The 22,869-nt window shown below is 38.9% G+C and overlaps 1 protein-coding gene across 4 annotated transcripts in view; it reads right to left on the bottom strand.

The window, feature by feature from the left end:
* The window catches only part of RPS6KA3 (ribosomal protein S6 kinase A3), a 116,217-nt gene extending 93,787 nt beyond the window's left edge, over positions 1-22,430 (bottom strand). For 2 of the 4 annotated variants that reach the window (XM_066248842.1, XM_066248843.1), the window contains exon 1: positions 21,759-22,182. In XM_066248842.1, coding sequence (XP_066104939.1) covers positions 21,759-21,827 — 69 coding nt within the window. In that variant the 5' untranslated portion in view covers positions 21,828-22,182. Of the gene's footprint in view, positions 1-21,758; positions 22,183-22,212 lie in introns of those variants that run through there. The other 2 variants (XM_066248844.1, XM_066248839.1) reach the window with 2 other exon arrangements.
* Between the last annotated feature and the right edge of the window lie 439 nt (positions 22,431-22,869).

Below are 22,869 nucleotides of genomic sequence, written 5' to 3'. Positions count from 1 at the left end.
ACTATGCAACCGTTAAAATCAGGGCCTCAAAGAAAAATTAATGATGCAAAGATATGCTCGCAATATATTCAATTTAAAAGGATACAAAATTAAATAGCATGACCCCAATTGTGCATCCTCCTCCCAACATGTGTGCACGGAACTGGCAAAGCATATATAAAATCTTATCAGTAGTTACCTGGGTTATAGTTTTCCTCTTTGTACTGTATTTTCAAAATTATATGCACTTATTATGTACTATTTTTATAAAGGCAAAAACCAATCAGTGTAATTACAAAAATCTGTTTATTCTAGTTAAGGTGTCCTTATGACTGCTTTGTTATTCCTCTAGGAACTAAAGGCCTGCTAGTATTGAAAACTGTTCTGTTTTCCAGACAAGGGTAGGAACGACCTCTGATTATATCTTCACTTTAGGAAGTTTTTTCTTTCCCTTCTGGTCCTGTGGTTGTGGCTTCAGAAAAGAAATACATTTTAGACCTGAATCCACCTCGTGTTTTGGAGTGTACCCCTATGGGGAATTCTGCTTATGAAATGAGAATACGTTGCGATAAGAATGAAGAAAAGAAAACACGGTAGCCAAAATTAAATCTGCACTGTGAATAGCAAGTATTAGAATTGACACTGCAAGAAAACAGAACCCAGGCCACGAAGGACAAACTTGAGTAAATGAAAAAGAAAATGAAAGAAAAGATTTAAAAACTATGAAGGACAGACATAGAAATAATCTATGAATAACAGATGTTCCTAAAGAAAAAAACCCCAGCAGTTTAATCAATCAAAAGTATAAGAAAACTTTCCAGTTCCAAAAAAATACCTGAGACTGGAGACTGAGAAGGTTCAACAGAGATCATCAACACCAAGACATGTCCTGGCAAATGTTTTTAAATTTCAAGGATAAAGATATAATCCTACAAGTATACAAGCAGAAAAAAATAGGTTATTTTCAAAGGAACTAAAATCAGATCGACTTCAGAGTTTTCCTCCGCGACAATAAAAGGCCAGAAGACAATGAAGTAATGACTTACAGAGAGTTCAAAGGGAAAAGTTATGATCTAAGAATTTTATACCTTGTCCTAGTTTTTCATGTACAAAAGTCACAGGAAATTATGCTTAGGTCTGAAAAGTCTTATCAAATGTCACCAACCTGGTAGTATCATTTTTCATAAATTGTTCAAAGGTGTGTCCTAGACTATTGAAAGAGAATCAAAGTGAGAATTCCACAATATTGAGGTAAGAAAGAACTGGTGAAGTATACTGACACCAACTTAATATCTACAAATAACTGAATAGAATAATTAACCCACTAAAACAGAAAGGGTAAAAAATGAAGAACAAATAAGGAATGTAAGTATATAAAGAAAATAAAACTTCAGAAAATTTAAAGTAAGATCTATAACCTCAGGTTAAATTAATAAGGACTCAAAATAGAAGTTAGTGGAGGAAGGGAGAAACAAAGATTCTACATTTTCTGTCTTTCCTAAAAGGATATTTTAAAACCACCATTTTTTAGTAATTAGCTAGTAAATATAAATTTTATGTTTTGAAAAACCATACAATAATCAAGAATTTTATTTTTTGCAGTCCAAATCACTAGAAGACAGTAACTGGCAAAGACTGTGAATAGTACTTCATGCAGGCACTGCCTTCAACCCTAAGAACACCAGGTAATTATCCCTGTCTTACGGATGAGGAAACAAAGTTAATTAGTGAATGGCAGAATCAGGATTCAAACCCAGGTTTTTCCAGTTCCATAATTCTTTCTTCACTATTTCATAACTTCCTCAACAAAATAATCCAAATGGCAAAAGTTAGAAAAAAAAGTCAAAACCTTAAAATAAGATGAATGAAATTACCCCAAAAGTAACAATGTAAGAAATGTAAAGTTTCAAGTATCTAATTAAAATTAAGGCCCTTACTGTATATTTGATGCAATTTGAGAATTAATAATGTTTTTATGAGTGATGACGGTGTGATAGGTATGCAATTTGAAAAGTCTTTATATTTCAAGAAATATAAATGTAAATAATTACATCTGAGTTGATGTATCTAGGATTAGCTTCAAAATAATCCACTGGAGTCAGGGAGGGGGAGAGAGAGAGTACGTGTGTGTGTGTGTGTGTGTGTGTGTGTGTGTGTCTGTCTGTCTGTGGTGGGAGGGGGGGTGATACTTCCTGAGGCTGGGTTATGAGGATATCGTGGTTCATTATACTCTTCTTTCTACTGTGGCATGTGTTTAACATGCTTCATAACAAAAAACTGTTCAGACTCTTAGGTTGTATTATTTAAAAGGTTAAAACACCCACATAATCATGTCTTAAACTTTAAAGAGAAACCCAAACAAAACAGGTAAGTATAGAAAAAAAAATAAGGAAAAAGAAAGCATGTGTTTTTAAGATTAAGGCCAAAAATAAACTGTGAGGCAAAAACCTTAAGCTGATTAAAAAGGTCATTTAATTTGGACAAAATATAATTAGTACTTAATACATATGGTAATAATAATTGCTATCATTTACTGAGCAATTTCCATGCACCAGGCAAGTGCTAAGTACTACAGATCATCTTTGATAGTTCTGACAACTCAGTGAGGCATTATCACTAGTTTATAATTGAAGAAATTAAGACAAGATCTATAGGTCGATCTTTTTAAGCACCGTGTCCTCAGACCCTAGCAAAATGCCTGGCACACAGTAGGCACGCAATAAACATTTGAATAAATGAAGAAGTCTAATACCCTGCCTAGTCAGTAAGCAGAACCTAAATTCAAACCCAATTGTGATTCTAAAACCCCTACTTTTAATCACATTTAAGTATTTTAATAATATTTTACTGTAACAGTAAAGATGTTCATTTCCATTTGTGTATGTTTCTCTATTTTTCAGATTTTCGTATAATTAGACTGTTATTTTTTCAGAGAAGTTATTGAAATAATAATGCAAACAGTATCGAACATTTAATCATGGACTAACCCAGCCACAAAACACAGAAGATATCTTATAGACTATAATATGAAATAAATGGAAACAAAATAGGAGAAATGTTACCACACTAATATCAACTAGCATAATGAAAAAAATAAAGAAAAAGCATATGAAGTGATTTATATCAGAATAGGTAGATACTAAATTTTATAATATAAAAAGAATATAGATTCTTTCCTGGTATCTATGAAAAATTATAAAGACTGATCATGTTCTAGACCAAAGTAAATTCAAAATGTTTAAAAGCAGGAATTGCACAGACATTTTGATTATGATGAAAAAATTTAATAAATAAATAAACTTAAGTACTCGTTCAGAAATTAATATTCTTCTAAATAACTACTGGCTCAAGGAAATTAATACTAACAGCTATCATTTATGCAATATTTATTTTGTTCAAAGTATAGTGTTAGTTATGTTATACATATTCTCTCATTTAATTCCAATTAATCGCTAATAAACCATGAGGTAGGCTATGTAGAGAAAAAAAGTTAGGTTGAGATTTAATAACTTGTTCAAGATTACAGAGCTATTAAGTTTGCAGATAAGATAATTAAACCCCAGTCTGAAATGTAAAGCTCATACTACACAAGCTGCCATATGTTACTATTAGAAGTCACAAACAGGCATCTAGGTACGCTCACTTTTCTCTATTCATAAACTAAAATTTTGTAATAAAACGTGGAAAAAACTAGAATTCTTCCTTAACACATGTTCTGAAAGTGTCCATTTGTTAATTACACTATTCTAAGGTAATAGTTCATTTATCTTACGTAGCACTGGTAGGACGTAATAGTTCAAATGGAATCATCTTCTAGAAGAGATTCCTTTGACTATATTCATATTCTTAATAGGACAATTAAAAAAGGAGGAAACCATAAAATTAGATCAACAAAGTAAGGAAACAAAGGTAAACATGATTTGCAACTAAATTTATTTCTAAAAAGAAGTGTGACCTTGGAAAAGTCACTATTTTCTAGTATATGCAATCCATTAGAGTTTAATGGAACCTTGGCCAGGATAGACTTGAAAGTCTGCCACTAACTGTGGGCAAGCCCTTAAGCCTCTCTGAGTTGTGGCTTTCTTCATGCATAAAATATGTGGACACCTAAGAGTGCTTCCAGCTTGGAAATGTTATAATGCTGTGTATTTAAGTATTAAAGTTATTTAAAATTTTGTGGGGTTTTTACACCTGAGGAAATTACTGATTCTGTATTTAATGTTGTTTTTATGTTATTCCTAATTCCTCTTTCTCTTCTGTATCCCAAATACTGTGCCCAAGATATTACACTGTGCCCAAGTGTAAGCAAGAATAATGACAAAGAACATCGCAAAAATGTTGCCACCTGAGAGAAATACTAAAACACTGTCTTTCTTTGCAGCTTAAAAAAGCTTAGAGCAATTTTATAATTTCCACAATCCAATCTTACTGTTCTTACTTTGCTAGTGCTGAAAACTATTAGTGTCAACTTTTTTTCAAGCTCCTCTGTCCACTCCCAGCCAGCCCTATCCCTGCCTTCCTAATACCTTTAAATCCCACTTCTTAGTACTTACGGAGTTGGTAGGATTTCCCAAACCCGCCTGATGATCAGAATCACCTAGATTCCCATTAATGATGCATTACCTGGCCTTACCCCAAACTGCAAATGAATCAGAAGTTCCAAAAGCCCCATGGCTCAGTACTTCATTTTTAAACAGACACCTGATTCCTGTGATTAGACAGTCTGGGAAATCACAGTGTAGAGAAAAGATCAGGGGCTTTGGAGCCTGACATATTAAGTTTCAAAACCTGGCTTTGCCCTTTATTATAGGTGTGACTTTGGGCAAGTTACTTAACATGAGTCTCAGTTTTCTAATCCACAAGATTTGGATACTAGTTATGTTAAGGCTGTGGTCAAGTTCAATACGCCTAGCCATGTTGAGTGTTCAGTGTTAGCTTCTCTTTCCTCCTGCTCATCTTGCCACAGGAAATGACAAATACAAATATTTGAGGGGATTCTGATGAGTCTCATACCCCAATGCGTCCACTTCCATTTATAGGGCTAAAAATTTGAGTACTAGATAACTGTTTAATTCATTACTTGGGTTGGCTAATTTAAGTGTCTCAGGAGCAAGTCTCCTGATTTCTTCCAGTTTCCCGAGGGTTAAAAAAGCCCTCCTGTTTAGATGAACAGATAACAACCATTATGCTAGGCTTCAAAGCCCAAACTGTGACTGGCAAGATTACCTGAACCTCCGTTTCCTCACTGGTAAAACGAGTGGTGCTTAAATGTTTGCCGAACTGACCACAATACGTTACTGATAACATAACTGCTAACTAATATAATCACTTAAATAACTAACATACAGTTTTACAAACACCTTTATATACAAAATATAGCAATAATAGCTTGTAAGTGAAATGAGACAAGATGAGAGACCTATTTAAAAAAAATCAGAGCTTAACATCCAAGCAAAATTCTTGTGTAGTATCAAAATTAAACTTATTAAGGTAACACTGGTTATTAACATTGTTTCAAGCGTACAATTAATTATATAATACATCATCTGTATACTGCTTGTCTTCATTGCCATTAAGTTTTGAAAGTTCTTTATAAGTTTGGTCTCAGATACAGGTTTGAAAACATGTTCACCCAATCTGTAGTTTGTCTTTTCATCCCCTTAACTGGATCTTTTTCAGAGATCAAGATTTGAATTTTGATGGAAGTCCAATTTATGTTTTTCTTTTATGGATTGTGCTTCTGGTGTCTGGTCTAAAAACTCTTCACTTAGCCCACTGTCCTGAAGATTTTTCCCCATGTCTAAATTGTAAAAGTTTTATAGTTTTACATTTTATATTTAAATCCACAATCCACTTCAACTTATTTTTGTGTAAGGCATGAGTTTAGGTTTTACTATAGATGTGTAACTGCTTCAACTGTTAAAAAGGCAATCCATCCTTCCTCCACTGAATTGCTTTTGCACATTTTGACAAAAAAATCAGTTGGCTATACTTGTATGGGTCTATTTCTGGGTTCTCTACTCTGGTCCATTGATTCTGTGTGTTTATCCCTTCACCAATATAATAAAATACTGATTACTGAAGCTATATATTTTAAGTCTTAAAACTGAGAGGAGTGATTCCTCTCACTTTATTTTTATCTCACTCTCAATATTTTCGCTCCTCTACCTTTCCAAATAACTTTCAGAATAAGCTTGTTAACCCTATAGAAGAATTTGGGCAGAATTTACAGTTTGACTATTTTGAATCTTCCAATTTATGAACATGTTACACCTCTCCATTTATTTAGAAATTTCTTTCATCAGCATTTTTTAGTTTTCAGTATACTAATTCTTTTTTAAACATTTTATTTAGAAATTAAATTTAATGTGACATTGATCAATAAAAGTATGTATCTTTCAGGTAAACATCTCTATAGCATTTGAACTGTTGTGTTGTGTGCCCATCACCCAGTCACATCATTTTCTGTCACCGTATATTTGTCCCTCTTTAGTTCTATCCTTCTGGTAACCACTTCACTTGCAGCTATGTTCACGAGTCTCATTTGTATACCCCGCCTACAGCAGACAAATTCTATAGTTTTGTTAGGTTTTTACCTGTTTCTTTCTTTTTTGAGCAATTTCAAATGGTGCTACTTTCCATTTGTTTCCACGTATCGCTAGTATACAGATTCAATGTACTCTTGTATGCTGATTTTGTATCTTACTTTACTGAACTCACTTATTAATTCCAGGTTTATGTAGGGTTCTAGAGATTTTCATTGGACACCATCATGTCACTAGCAATTAGGGACAGTTTCATTTTCTTCCTTTCAAATCTGTATGTCTTTTATTATTATTTTTTTCTTTTGCCTATAATGCTGGTAAGAACTTTCAGGACTATGTTAAATAGCAGTAGTGAGTGGCCACCCTTGCCTTGTTCCTGATATTAAGGGGAAAGTGCTTAGTCTTTCACCATTAAGTACAGTGTTAGTTGTGGGTTTTTTCCGTAAAAGTTCTTATGAAGTTGAGAAAGGCCCTTTAGTCTTAGTTTTCTGAGACTTTATGTTTAATGTATTTTCTGCATTAATATTTTCTTCATTTTAATATGGTGAACTAGCTTTTGTTTGTTTTACATAGAGTTATTTCTGAATACTGAATCAGTTGTATGTCCTTGGAATAAAACCCACTTGGTCACAGTGTATATCTTTTCTATATGTTGTTCGACAGGTTTTGTTAATATTTTGTTGAGGACTGTGTGTTCTATATTATTGAGGGATACTGGCTTGTAGTTTTCTCTTCTGTATTGTCTTTAGGTTTGGGGATCAGGGCAACACTAGCTTCATAAAATAAATTGTGAAGTCTTTCCTTTTCTAGTTTCCAGAAGAAACTGTGTAGAATTCACGTCATTCTTCATTCTTCTCTCTTTATTCTTGATGTACCAGGTCCTTCTTTCACCATTTCCTTTCTGCTTGCAGAACTATCTGTGCTCATTTCAGGGTCTGGTACAAATTATCTTCACCTTCCTTCATCGGAGGCCACTTTGACTGCACCTTCATTCCTGAGGAATTTTTTTCACTGGGTATAGAATTCTGGGTTGAAAGTTCTTTTCTTCAGCACTTTAAAAACTGTGCCATTTCCTCTGGCTTCCATGGTTTCTAATAGGGGATCTGCTGTCATCTGAATCATTTTTCCCCCATGGGTAATATTAATAGTTTGTTTCTCTAGCTGCTTTCAGGTTTCTTTCTTTACTTTCAATTTTTTTTAAATTTTGGTAAAACACATAAAGCTTACCTTAAACATTTTTTAGTGCATAGTTTAATATGTTAAGTATATTCATGTTGTGCAACCAATCTCCAAAACTTTTTCATCTTGTAAAATGGAAACTCTATACTCACTAAACTTCTCATTTCCAAGGGTTTGATTTTGATGTGCCTGGATGCAAATTACTTTGGGTTTATATTGTTTGGGGTTCAATTAGCATCTCAAATCTGTAGGCTTGTATCTTTTGCCAAATTGGGGACATTTCAGCCATTATTTCTTCAGACCCACATTTTTTCTGACACTGATGACATGTTAAATCTTTTATTAATGTCCCCCAGGCCCCTGAGGCTCTCTTCATTCTTTATCTCTGTTGTTCAGAATGGGTCATTTCTATTGTTCTGTCCTCATTTTTACTGACTCCTGTCATCTCCATTCTTCTGTTGATACCATGTAAGTATATTTTAGTTATTGTATTTCTCAGTTCTAAAACTTTCATTTTCTGTTTTATATCTTTTCTTTTCTAAGACTAATATTTCATTTGCTTCAAATGTGTTTGTGATTACTCACTGAAGCATTTTTATGATGCCTGCTTTAAAATACTTGTCAGATACATAATTTCAACATCTGAAGCATCTTGGTTTTGGTGTCTGCTATTTTCTCATTTGTGTTCTATTTTTCTGGTTCTTGGTATAAGTGATTTTCAACTGTATAATGGACATTTTGGAGATGACAAGACTTTGGATCATATTTGATCTTTTTTTAGCACACTGTCCACCAGTTGAGATGTAGTGTGAGGGCAGGGTGAGTTTGTATGTTCAACTTCCTGCTGGGCTCCGCCAACATCATCCTGGCAAAGTGGAGCAATGAGTCACACTTGTTTTTTGAAGAAGGGTGGGATGGAAGTTCAGTTCCACTCTCAGTCCCAGCGAAAGTGGGGCACCAACCTACACCACCTCACTGCCTCTGTGTAGGGCTGTGAGCTCAGCTCCCTAACGGACCCCACTGACAACAGGGAGGAGGGAAGTAGAGGGCTGACTCACATTACTTTGTTACTGCAAGGCAGAGTGGAGGGCTCATTCCCTGAAGGGCCCAGTTGACAACTGGGGAGGGGAGAGGGGGAAATGGAGTGCCAACTAGTCCTGCCATCTACGACTTTGCTCCACCTTGTAGATGCCCAATGGGGGTAGAGGCTCAGCTCCCCTGGGGGCCCAACTGACATCAGGAGAAGGGAAGCAGTGTTAATAAGCCCACCTCCAACCATCTTGTTCTGCATGATGATGCTGGGTGAGGGTAGAGGTTCAGCTCACTGCCACAGATGGGGGGGAGGCTTAGTGGAGACTAGCCCCATCTCACATCACCTTGATAAGTCTCACTGCTTCTAGGTTGGGGTGAAGGCTCAACTCGCTGCTGCACCTGACACTACCCTAGTGAAAGCACCACTTCTATCTGCAGGGGATGGGACAGGGGGTGGGTGGGTAGGGAAAGATCAGGTCCCTGATCACCCTGCCAAAACCACCCAGCAGAGGGAATCTAAGTGATGTCTGCTTTTGCCAGGCAGTGAATGGGAAATTAGGCTCCTGATCTACCCAGCCAACACCTCTGGGTGGAGGGATCTGAGCACTGCCATTTGTTTCTCTGGAGTAGGGAGTTTTTTCTTGATGTTTGGCTACAGTAGAGCAGGTAGTGCAAAAAAAGAAAAAAGGTTTGCTGTTGTTAGGCTACCCCTTCCTCAGTCACCTGGCTAAAGAAAACAGGCTTTTCTTGGGACCCATTTTGTCTGTGCCCACTGGTGGTTTTAGGTTAGAGACTTTTACAGCACCCAACCCAGGATATTTGGAAGACAATAAGAAAACCTAGGAAAGTATTTGTGTTATGCCCTGAGTCCCAAAATCTGTAGGCAGTCTTTCTTGTTTCCAACTTCCGGGATGTTCCTGTGCTTGTGTATTATGTTATGTCTAAGGCGTTTTAGTTGTAAAGGAGTACCTAGGAGGAGTAGGGCTCCTCCATCTTGGCAGAACCAGATGGTGTTCTGTGCGTGTGTGCGTGTATATTAAAAGGAACTTTATTGGGTGTCAGGGGTAAAATATATTTCTTTTCTAGTTTTCCACATCATAGTTATAAATGCTATAAAATAATGGTTTGTAAATTTGCCTTAAAGATCCAATTACATCTATTTGTATCATTTCTGGATAATTTAGCTTGCTTAGGGTTTTTTCAACTGTGTGTCTATGTCAGTATTTTTAGATTATAATATTCCAAGGGAAAGGATTCTATATTTCATTCATCATTACCTAGTACTATACTATATACTCTTAGAATAGCCAGGGGAAAAGATCATATTAAAATTCATTTATGGCCCTGGCCAGGTTGCTCAGTAGATAGTGTCATCCCAGCACACCAAGGTCATGGGTTCGATCACCAGTCAGGGCACATACGAGCGGCAACTAATGAATGCATAACTATATGAATGGAACAAGTTGATGCTTCCCTCTCTCTTCCCCTCCCTCCCCCTTCTCAAATCAATGGGGGGGGCTCATTTACGAGCTCTTCTTTATAATGACCCAAAGAAAATCTTATTAACTTGCCCATGTCATTTATCTCTTTAAGTAACTCCCCTTATTTGCTATCAACATCCATTGTGATATTCTTTTGAATTATACCAACAGCCAGCAGGAACTTGAAGAAAAGGAGGCAAACAGGGGTTTTATTGTGCATTTTTACTTCTTTAAATAAAATTCCTATGTATTTTACTTTATTGAAGAGATGAATTAAGAAACTCATTTGTTGACTTATATTTAATTTCAGATATTCCAGACCTTTTGTTGTTTTTGACTGACCTTCAATTAATACCAGTATTCTTGCTTTAAATAAACTATAAAATATATAACAAGACTGAGTAGACTGTAAGGAAAATACTAGTCTCAATCTTGGCTTTCTTCTATAATCAACATTCAACCCTTTGTGGTGTTCCTTTAGGAATTCCGCTCTGGCTGGGAGAAGGGGTGGCCCAGGCGATCAGGTATGCTAAGGTACTTCCATTCCATAGAACATGGGGCTCTATTAACCTGGCTGGTAAACCACTCTTCTAGGAAAAGTATATTTATCACATCTAAAAGTGAAGAAATCTTTGAAAAGCACAACTTGAAAATAAGTTTTTCTGAGAACTATGTATATAACATAGATAAGGATCTACTATATCAGCATTAGAGCAAAACTCCATTTAAGTCCCCAAATAAAATAAGCACAATAATTATGTATACAAGCAGACAATAAGTACATGAAAAGGCACCCTTAGTCACTATAAAAACACACATTATAAGCAACAATGAGATACCATTTCACACACACTAGGGAGGCTATAATGAAAAAGATGATAAGCGTTGGTGAGGATGTAGAGACATTAGGACCCTCGTACATTGCTGGTAGGAATGTAAAATGGCACAAGTAAGTTGGAAAACAATACAGAAGTTCTTCAAATGTTAAATATAGGCTTACCACATGACAAAGCAATTCTACTCTTAGGTATATCCCCAAGAGACATGAAAACATATAATCACATAAAAACTTGTATACAAATATTCACAGCAGCATTGTTCATAATGGCTATTGTTGATCTTAATAGCCAAGAAGTGGGGAAATAAACCAAATGTGCATCAACTGATGTAATGGATAAACAAAGTGTGGTATATCCATACAATGAAATATTACTCAGCCATAGAAAGGAATGAAGCACTGATTCGTGCTGCAACATGGATAAACCCTGAAAACATGTTAAATGAATGTGAGACATAACAAACAAGTATTGTATGATTCCATTTATATGAAATGTCCAGAATAGGCAAATCCACAGACACAGGAAGCAGATTATTGGTTGCCAAGAAACTGGGGGAAGAAGGGACTAGAGAGCATGGGATTTATTTTGGGGGTGATAAAAATGCTCTGGTGGTGATGGTTGCACAACCTTGTGAATATACTAAATACCACTGAATTTTAAGCCTTAGAAGGTTGAACTTTGTAGTATGTAAATCATATCTCAATTTTAAAAAAAGATTAATTAGGGTTATTTGACCTAAGTTTAAAAACCCAAAGGAAAAAGACACCAATGACTGTGTAAGTTTTCTTTAAATTTCCTTTTCTTTTACTGGAGTAGCAAGGTAGTTGGCAACGTTTTCAGGCTGAGCCAGATCCTGTTTTCTGGCACTTTCAAGGAGTGTCAAACAGATTTTTCTGGAAAGAGGCAAATATAAAGTAACGATTAATGCCCTGCAACTAAATAACAGAGCACAGTTACTTAGCACATACCTAGGCACTTCTGTGTGGAAAGCTGTTAAATAACATCTAACCAGTCCTGCTTTTCTAAATACCATAATTTTGTTTCAAAGGTTCATTGGTAAGACAACTGTTTAGAAATCTCAAAACATTTCCCCATACAATTCACAAAGGCTGCTTCTCGGGCCAGCTTACAAAAGACTATTACCCCATACTGCACTTGGAGAATAATATCAATTTTATTTTCCTAACTCTACCTATACATTCCCATAAAAACTACTTACGCAAATGATTTGGAACCCCTCTCCCTTGTAGATTTCATCTAGAATGACTCACCTCAACTCGAGCAGGGCAATCTAATGGAAAGCCAGTGGAATCTGCAATCTCAAAGGCTTGAGTATGCATCTGTCCTCCTCCGTTTACTAGCTATGCAACCATGAGTAAGTCACTTATCTTCTCTAGGCTTTTGTTTTCTAATCAGTAAATTGAAGATAATTGTGTCTACCTCCTTCAAATGAATATATATGTGTTTAGTCAGAGGGAGTGTTCAGTAAATCCTACTCTCCAGGATGTATCAATCCTCTTCTCCAATATTAATATAGCACAGTATAGTGAACAATAAAACATATATTGATAGATAAAATTTCCCAATGTGTCGGTGTCATCACTTGAATGAGAAATGTCACTGTTACACTACTGAAGTTGTAGAAGGTGAGGCATGGTGATTTGAGGGGCATGTGCCACACAGCAAGGCTTGCCCAAGTCTTCAGGGCAGGAGAGAGACAAAACAAAGCTGACTGACCATAATTTGAGACAGTATGTTAAATATATTTTTCATTTAGAAAAAGCCTTAGCCGATTAATTTCAATGTATAAATAATAGAAGGTAGAGTTAAAAACATCAGTGTAGAAAAAAGGGTTCAATCTTTATACTCCTACAACCTAGAACTGTGTTGTTCAATGTGGTAGCCAATAGTCACAGGTGACTATTTAAATTTAAATTAATTAAAACTAAATTTAAAACTCAGTTTCTCAGCCACACTAACCACATTTCAAGTGTTCAATAGCCACATGTAGCCAGTGGCTGCTGAACAATGCCAATAAATGCCAATATAGAAATTCCTTTTTCTAATTTTTAAGTGAATCTTTTCTAATATTTTATATGATTTTTCAGGATGACATCTCTTTCCCTAAACATGAAGAACTGAAATAACATTCTGGTCACTGAGTTTTTGGTTTAGGTGCTACAAGATTTCTGGACTGAAGATTTCTCCCAAAACACTGCACTTGAGATGCACTTCAATCTATTAATGTCAAAATGATCTTTTGCTTCAGGCTATCATTTGACATCTGCTTCTAACACATATCAAATGACTGAACCAAGTTTCCTATAACAAGCTTTGTGGACCAAAGGATTAGAGGCCAAGCTCTCAGAAATCTAGATGAACAGGTCAGATTTAAAGATGAGATCATCAGATGTCAGATTATTAAAAAATCAATTTACATGGTAGATAAAACATAATTAGTTTTTAAGGTATGTAAGAAACCATGGATATATTAGTTAAGATGGGAAATCCAATTTAAGTTATATATTGCTGTAATTCTATTTATATTAACAAAGGAGAAGAATGACAGGAAATATAAAAGCACTTTTGGATTTACACATAAGTGTACGGTAGGCAATATTCAGGAAACTAGCATTATTTCATGATCCCCCCCCCACACAAACAACTTAAAGACAACGTGGAGACCTGACTCCAGGTGGGGCAGTAGGCTAGCTTTCGGTCTTCTAGCTGTATGCTATTTCATTCATTCCCATTCCTTTCTAGCTGACGCCTTCAAGAAAAGGAAAAATATGCAGAGTTGGTAATGCCACTAAGTGAGCCTTTTTGTTATAGCATGTTGAAGCATAAAATCACTGTTTATTAGCAGGTAATATGCCTGTCAAATACTTCTGACCCCAGAAGTATGTGTATATGCCGGGCAAATGTCAGGAAAATGGTGAGGGTATTATTTTACACTGTTTGGTAAGCTGGAGGTGTAATTTTTTTAAAGATGAAGTAACAACATTCCCAATTTAAAAAAGACTGCATCAAAATATCATTAACCCTAGTTATCTTGTTTTATAGTAACTGCAATTTAGAAGCAATTAATTAAAAAAAGAGAGATTGGGAGAAGTAGGCAGATTAATAGCAGCATAAAGTAGCAAATGATAAAAGTCTTTAAAAACTGTAAATATTAGACATGTTACAGAGCAAGTCAAGGTAGGGGCCATTTAGCAGGGGCAATTAGTATGATATTAACGTAGAATATGGCCATTAATTTTCAGAACATTGAATAAACAAGCTTACATTATTTTAAGCTTTTATTTAAATTCTATTTAAATTTTTAGTTCACCGTTAAGGTGGAAAATTATACAATTTATAAAGATTTCAATTTAAAATGAAACAAAACCTCTTTGATATAGTCAATTAAACATTAATAGCTCATTTTCAGGCAATACTAGATCATGTTACTGTAGTTGTTGAACTTTCTGAAACTGTGTTCTGCAAAGCATTTGTGTCCTTTGAGACTTCATAGATGGTTCAGAAAAAAGGGGTTCTGACATCCAGTCTCAAATGCTGAGGCTATATCCTTTTTGCAGATTCATCAGGTACATCACCTTAGAAGTTCTAAGTAATGCAGTGAAGACACTGGTCAAATCTCGTTTATCTCCACAATCCCCGTATTTACTTGATTATGTCATGCTCTTTGGTTTCTTTTTGGTGGGGGGTTGGTTGTTGGGGTATAGATTCACCTTTAACATTTCCAGAGACTTTTCAGTTAAAAATACTATAAGTGCTATTTAAAGTCCCTTGAGTATCAATATCACATAACAGACCAAATCCAAAGAATTCTAGTTCTAGACAAGAAAATCCAGTTACTCATGGCATAGTAAAAAACAAACAAAAAAATCCAAAACAAATGTGTTTGGGATAATGGGCAGGGAGATGTGCCGTATCAATTTTTGTCTCTAAAAATGAAATTAACAGAAATAATTGATCCTAAGTGTAAGAAGTTGTGTGTTATTTTCTTTTGGTATATTTTAGAAAGTAAGTTAAAATTCTACCTATTGATGCTGTATGTTGAATTTATCCATTTCTTCAGGACATACTTCAAGAGGTTGACATACAGAATACACCATATTTCACTGATTAGAAGACACCATCATGTGTAAGATACACTATTAACTTACATATCACTAAGGAAAAAAAACCTATTGCTAATTAACAACATGCCATAGATGATAAGACACCTTTCAATCTGAGCAATGTTGAAATGTGAACATACTTTCCTTTCTTCCTTCTTCCACATATATTCTCCAGAATGTTTTAAATCTGTTTTTCTGCTTTAAAGACAATAGTGAAGACGGGAACAATACAAAAAAGGACAAGATTCAAGAAATTTCTGTTCACCTTACTATTACAATTATATTCTGGTATTTTAATGGCTCTGGTTTAAATAGCTCAAACAAATAATTTTTAACTGTTCTGCTGGATTCTGAAAAAAAAAAAAAACAACCCACAGAACTTCCTCAGACAGTTGTTAGATGACTCAGTCTAACTAACTATTATTTACTAAACCCTTAAACCATGTACTGAACCAAGTGCTTTACATATATTATTTCATTTAATTCTCACTACAACTCCATAGGGTAGATACTATGTATTCCCATCCCTATACTATAGACTAAGATGTTGAAGCATTGAGACATTAAATAACTTGCATAAGACTACAAAGTTATTAAGTGGCAGAGTCAGACTCAAACCCAGGTCTTTATGACTTCAAAGCTAGGTTCTTCCTTTCTTTCCTTCTTTCCTTCCTTCCTTCTTTCCTTCCTTCCTTTTCTTCCTTTCTTTCCTCTCTTCCTCCTTCCTTCCTTCCTCTCTCTCTCTCTCTCTCTCTCTTTCTTTTTCTTCTTTTCCAAGTGAGAGGAGGAGAGATAGAGACAGACTCCTGCATGTGCCCTGGTGACCCCTGTCTGAGGCTGATGCTCTGACCATCTAGGGCCATGCCAAAGCTAAGTTCTTTAACACTTTGCCATACATCCAAGTTATTCCACAAAATGACTTCCAAATTTTAAGAAGATAAGTAAAATTGAAATACTTAACTGCTAGTAACTAATGTATTTGCTTAAAACGGACCAAATGTATTAAATAATAGTTATGTTCTATATGCATACATTTTATCCTGAATCTGTTTTATAAAATGTATAAAGTATATCTGTGTTGGTTTTGGTAAATTAACATACTATTGTAGAATATCTGAGATCTAATAATTTTCCAGATAAATGGTACAGGAAACTATCAATTCTGAAAGGGAGGGGGCATCTAATGCCAAGATTTTTTTTTTTTTGTATTTTTCTGAAGCTGGAAACGGGGAGAGACAGTCAGACAGACTCCCGCATGCGCTGGACCGGGATCCACCCGGTACGCCCACCAGGGGGCGATGCTCTGCCCCTCCGGGGGGTCGCTCTGTTGCGACCAGAGCCACTCTAGTGCCTGGGGCAGAGGCCAAAGAGCCATCCCCAGCGCCCGGGCCATCTTTGCTCCAATGGAGCCTTGCGGGAGGGGAAGAGAGAGACAGAGAGGAAGGAGAGGGGGAGGGGTAGAGAAGCAGATGGGCGCCTCTCCTGTGTGCCCTGGCCGGGAATCAAACCTGGGACTTCTGCACGCCAGGCCGATGCTCTACCACTGAGCCAACCGGCCAGGGCCTAATGCCAAGATTTAAAATACATTGTTTATTTTGTCAATTATGTGAACTAAAGAATAGTATATGTAATATATATAAAAATATTTGCACAATTGCATTCCAATGCTTTAAAACTTATTTACCTGGCCCTGGAAAGTTGGCTCAGTGGTAGAGTGTTGGCTCAGTGGTAGAACATCGGCTCAGTTGTAGAGCGTGAGGCCAACAACATGTGGAAGTCCCAGGTTTGATTCCCAGTCAGGGCACACAGGAGAAGCGAGCATCTGCTTCTCCATCCCACCCTCTTCTATCTCTCCCCTCCTCCTACAGCCATGGCTTGAGTAGTTTGAGCAAAAGTTGACCCTGGGCACTGAGGATAGCTCCATGGCCTTGCCTCAGGCACTAAAATAGCTTGGTTGCTGAGCAAGGGAGCAGCAGCCCCAGATGGGTAGAGCATCACCTGGTCGAGGGCTTGCTGAGTGGATCCCAGTTGGAATCCACATCCAGTGGAAGATGTGGGAATCTGTCTCTCGGCCTCCCTGCCTCTCAATTAAAAAACAAAAACAAACTTACCTACCAAAGCACATACACACCCGGGCACGATGATACTCATGCATTACCAGGACAAGACCATCAAGATGTCACTGTAGTACACTGTGATCTGAACCACTGGATTTAAAGCATCCAGTTTGCACTGGCAATTGGGCCACTTGACAGTCACCCATCATTCCCAGTCTGGTAGATCACATGTCCCTGAGCATGGAATTTTAGAGCAAATCTTGTCAATGACCACAATGGTATGAATTTTTTAGTGAATGACAAAATTTATAAAAATCGTTAAAACAATTCTGCAATCCAGACTTCTGATTAATGATCTGCTATATTTTTGACCATTCTATAATTTACTGAATGTCACATCCTTGTTAAAAAGTACACATCCCAATTATGCCACTCCTCTTATATAAAACAGAGTAATATTCATTGTGATTTCCAGAAGCATTATAAAGAAAAGGCAAAGTCTGCCTATACCCTTTAATTAGATAAGCTTATCACTTTATTTGAAAATGTAAATGTACCAAAGAAGTTTTAAATTTTGGATCAACTCAATTAGTATAGGATCAAGTTGCCAAAATAAAGCAAACTTCTCTAAATTTTAGTTTAACAAAGACTGACATCCTATATTATAATCACTGAAAACAATGAAGTGTTCAGTAATGTGTCACAGTTACTTGACAGTTGACATGTAACAATACCTGTCCTCTCCTCTGATCTTCACTTGGGGGAAAGAAAAAAACCTGAAACGTGGTAAAAGTGAAACAGGAAAAGGAAAAGAAACAATAAAACATTTTTTTTTTGCAAAATCAATAATCATACTTCAATAGAATGTTTTTCCATACAGGTGAAATATAAGAAAGCTAATATTAATATAGTAGAAATACTATATAATCTTTTGAGTTTAAAAATGGTTGTACAATTACAGTAGACAGTTTCCAACACAAGAGTCTCATTTTCTTATAAGGAAAATAATTACAGCTACTATTTTTTCATTGCATTATAGGTACTTGTTATTTAAAGGAATTCAAGGTGGCTATTTTTTATACAACACACCTCTATAAATCAAAAATAACCTCTTTAATTTTATTTTTCAAAATTGTTTGTTTTTAGCTTTACTATCATTTATCCTCCCTCTACCGAAAGTGACCAAAAAGAAAAAAAGTATCACTTTAGGTCACATTTATGATTTAGTAAATAATGTCCCTGACAGCACAGCGGTGGCAAGAAATTTATAAACAGAATAGTCACAATTCCATCTGCTGAACAGTCCAATATTCAAAAACATACTGGCATCTTTAACTCCTTAAAGAGTTCTAAATTCACCTGGACCATTTAGGAAGCTATTTTGCTTTTAAGCTTGTCCCAACCTTGATTTTGCTAACATAGTACTTCCGTTATTATCCTGAATTTGCTACTTTAAACAGCCTTCTTTTAGCCTATCATGTTCTGACCCATGTTTGAGTTCAACCACAAGGTTTTTGTTTTGTTTTGAGCTCCATGAGACCTATGTGAGGTCTTAAAGCAGGAAGCCCTTTAAAGGAATGAAGAAACAGCCTGTGCTTTTGGTGAGGTACTCGGGTAGTTTAAGATTGTTCATATTTCAATGTAAGATTAAAATGATAACAGATAAAATTGATAATCACCCTATTCCTGACCTTCATAATTCATTCAGCTGACATGTTCTGGGTCCATAATATGTATATGCCATACACTGTGTTAAGTGCTGAGGATACAGAGAAAAAAAAGCTTCTGCTTTCCAGAGTTTTACTGGGGATTACACCATAAATGTAAATTCTTATAGAGACCAACCCTGAGATCTTCTAGCCTGGAGAGAAAATTTTTTACTTACTCAGATAGGTGACTATTTTTAAAAATTATTTTAGTCTGGTAAAATACAATTATTCTCTGCTAAGAATTTACTGAGGAGATAGCATAATGGTAGGCATAATATTAAGTCCAATACTAGATTTCCAAATTAAAATTCTCAACCTTATTTCCACTGGCTTCAATATTTTCAAATTTGTATCAGAAGCAATTTACTTGAAACAACTGAAGAACCAAAGACAATAAAGTATTTAAAGGCAATTTGTTAAAATCTAGTTTTAATAAATCTAAGCAACACTGGCTCTTTTTGACAAAGCATATGACAGAATATCAAGACAATTCTTCCAAAATGGCAAATTGTGTAATCCTATCTGCCAGGTTCTGGAAACCATGACAGTAACTAAAATAACTAGGCTTTAACAAATGAGAACTTTTATAATACCATAATTGTTTCTGAAAAATACATGACCTCTAACTACTGGCTTATTTATTTATACCATGAATTTTCCCACAAAGGATTTCACACAGCTACTCTCATATAAAGCAAAGCACATGAATTATATCCACCTGGCTTTGAATTATGGCTCTGCCATTTACTATTTATAATCTTTGTGACCTTAACTTCTGAGATTCGGTTTCATAATCTGTAACAATGGTGACCATAATGGTACTCTCTTGGGTTATAGGAAGGATACAATAAAATAGCATGTAGCATAGTGTCTGGCATATAGTAAGTCCTAAGTAAATACCAGTTTTGTGCCTTCCTTATCCAAATGTATGTTATGCAGAAAAAGGAAAAGGTGGAATTTTAAATGTTCTTTTTACACATTGATACGTGCCAAGCAAAAATATGGACTGATTATGAGTTGCAAATGTTAACGTTTGCACCTAAAAATCAGGTTCAAAACAAATTAAAATTTCTTTCCACAAGGTCAGCACTTTTAGAATGTTTTATTAACCTTTCAGCTGTATTAAAAAAAAAATTGAGGGAAAAATGAAAAGAGCCCCGGAATACTATTTTTCACACTATCCATTCAAAGGATGATTAAACATTCTACATTTGATTTTCATATAAAAGATTTATATTATTAGTCTGGCTAACATAATTTTAAATGAAATTCTCGTAATTTTGCCAGTCTTAAAAGCATGATTTCCTTTTTCCAAAAAAGAAAAATCAGGTTAACATATATCAATGTCTTTTCTATTAAAGAGTAACGTTTAGTTTAGATTTTAAAAATACGATCCAAGTCGCAAAATATCAAGCACCAATCCTAAGCACTACTACAACTTGACTTGCGTTATGCAGAGCAAGTAAACATTTTATGCAGCAGTGGAGGTGACCAGGAAAAAACTGAAAAGCGATCTGGACTGATCCCTTCCTCTTTCCCTCCATTATTCCCTAACATTTGTCCCGCATCTCAGATCAAACTGAGCCTCGGTCTTACTGACGTAACCAGTAACCCTATCCAGCGCTCACACTGCGGAGGCCGGCAGGGCAGCGGCTGCAGCCAAGCACACTACTCATCAGAGCCTGCCCCATCCCACCCCCGCGTTTCAGTCATGCTTTCCAGAAATGGGGTCACTCACACAGTAACTATTACACACACGCAGCCTATCATCCTGTAATCCCCCAAAGTCCGCTGCGGGGACAGAAGACAGCAAAAAGTCAAGAAGGAAGAATCCCAGACGCGCCACCATCAGGAATTGATTTTCCACTCCGGAGAGGAGCGCGGATGCCCTGGGCTGGGTCTCGTCTGGCTTATTTTCGCAGACCCCGAGTTGGTTCTGGGACGGGGGCGGCTGCGGAAAGCTCGGGGCTCTGGTGTGTCGGGAGAAATTGGTTTTGTCCAGTCTGGGTATATCTGGGCTTCTGGCATTCGGGAGGGAGTCTCGGGGATGGTCGCCAGATCCCGGGCGAGGAAAACCAGAGAGCCTTTTACGGCGGCTGCTGATCTCCTTGACTAGCACCCTCTCACCTCCACGGACAGGAAACTCAAGTTAAACTCGCAGAAACGGGGTCCTCGAGCTCAGCGACCTCAAAAGCGGGGGGGGGGGGACTTCAGGCTTCCACTTTCTTGACTTCGCAGCAGTAGAAAGCGCTGCGGAAGATGGGGGGAGGCAAAGCCCTGGGCTGTCCCGCACCCCGTACCCGAAACCCCCACAGGTCGCCAGCCCTGCCCTGGGCGGCTCCCGACCCCGCGCGCCCGTCGCCCCGCAGCAGCCCCGTCCTCGGGCCGGACTCGAGTCCCTGCTCCCCGGTGAGCCCAATCCATACCCCTCACTCATCCTCCGAAGCCGCCAGGCTCCGGGAAGCCCCCGATCGCGCCGAGCCAAACTTCCCAACTCCTCGCAAGACCCCGCTCCGCCTCCCGCTTCCCCCACGCAAAGTTGATTAAGATCGGCTTCTTGCGAAGCCCGAGCGCCCACTCCGAAACCGGCGCGCCACCACGCCACAGCCCCCCGGGCGAGGGAGGAGCGGGTGCCGGCGGGTGGAACAGCGGGCACACGGACCAGCCCCAACTCCCCGGACCGGAATCCCGGAGCCGGGGACACGCGAGCGGCAGCGGCGCGGGCCGGGGGACCGACCGGCTCCGGGGAGGTGAGCCAGCCGGCGGGCTCGAGGGAGGGGGCGCGCCGGCCCCTGCCGCCCGGCTGCACTCACCTCTGCGCTGTCGGACGGGCTCTCCACAGCCATCTTCTGCCACGGGTCCGCCAGCTGCGCCAGCGGCATCTTCCCCCCCGGCCCGCCGCCTTCACCGCCTCCTCCCTCCCCGCCCCCCCCGCGACCGGCCCCACTCAGTCGCCGCCCGAGCCCCACGGCAGCGGCGGCGGCGGCGGCAACAGCAGCAGCGGCAGCAGCGGTGGCTGCCCGGGAGAGGGCTCGGCGTCCGCACCGACCCTCGAACACCGCGCGCCCAGCTGGAGACGCCCGCGCGCCAAGCGAGAGCCTCGCGCCGCTGCCCGGCACCGGGTCTCGCCCCTTTCTTCCTCTCCTCCTTCCGCCGCGGGGACTACAGCTCCGCCCCCCGCCGCCGGTTCCCGCGCCCGCTCCCAGCAGAACAGCAGCCGCCGCGCGCTCCCCTACTTCCGCTCACAACATGGCGCCTAAGCGGTACCTGTCTCTCAGAGCAAGGCTCAGCCAGCACCGCCAGCGCGCGCGCACCCGGGGGCGGGGCATGGCGCGGCACGCCCCCGGCCGCCGGGCTTGGCCCCGCCCTCCTTCCTCGCCCAGCCGCAGCTTCTGGGCCTCGCCTACTTTCAGGAAGGGCGAGCCCCAGAGATCTGAGGCGTCGGCGGGAGGCGGGGAGTAAGAGGGAGAAAGGCAGGAGGGAGGAAAAGCTGGGAACCTTTAACTGCCTAGGTCCGAACACCTTGGGGATGTAAAGAACAGTGCTTCCCCGCCCAGTTGTGGAGGAAGATGGGCGAGGCGCCGGGGGCGCACTCGGTGCCAAGGACCCAGGGGACGGGAGTGGGGAGTCTGTTCCGCCGACTCCTCCGCGGGGCGTGGAGCGCCGAGTCTCCGGGCACGTCCCGTACCGGGCAGGTCCCGCCCTCCCCAGGGTCACACGCCGGGCATTCACCTGCCCCCCGCCCCGTACACCTCCTCCTGCGGCGGGGACTTCGTGCCCGGAGCCCCGTGGGGGTTCGGCTCTCGGCTTGACCCAGGGCTTTGCAAATGACTGCTCTCCTATTTTTAACATCTGGAATTATTCGTCTTACAGGGATCGTTTCCCCCCACTCAAGTCTGCCGAACCCTCACAAGCCCTGCACTC

The sequence above is a fragment of the Saccopteryx bilineata genome, chromosome X, assembly GCF_036850765.1.
Source record: "Saccopteryx bilineata isolate mSacBil1 chromosome X, mSacBil1_pri_phased_curated, whole genome shotgun sequence".
Classification (NCBI taxonomy): Eukaryota; Metazoa; Chordata; class Mammalia; order Chiroptera; family Emballonuridae; genus Saccopteryx; species Saccopteryx bilineata.
The sequence above is the reverse complement of the archived record's forward strand: the minus strand, read 5'-3'. Positions and strand labels throughout refer to the sequence as shown.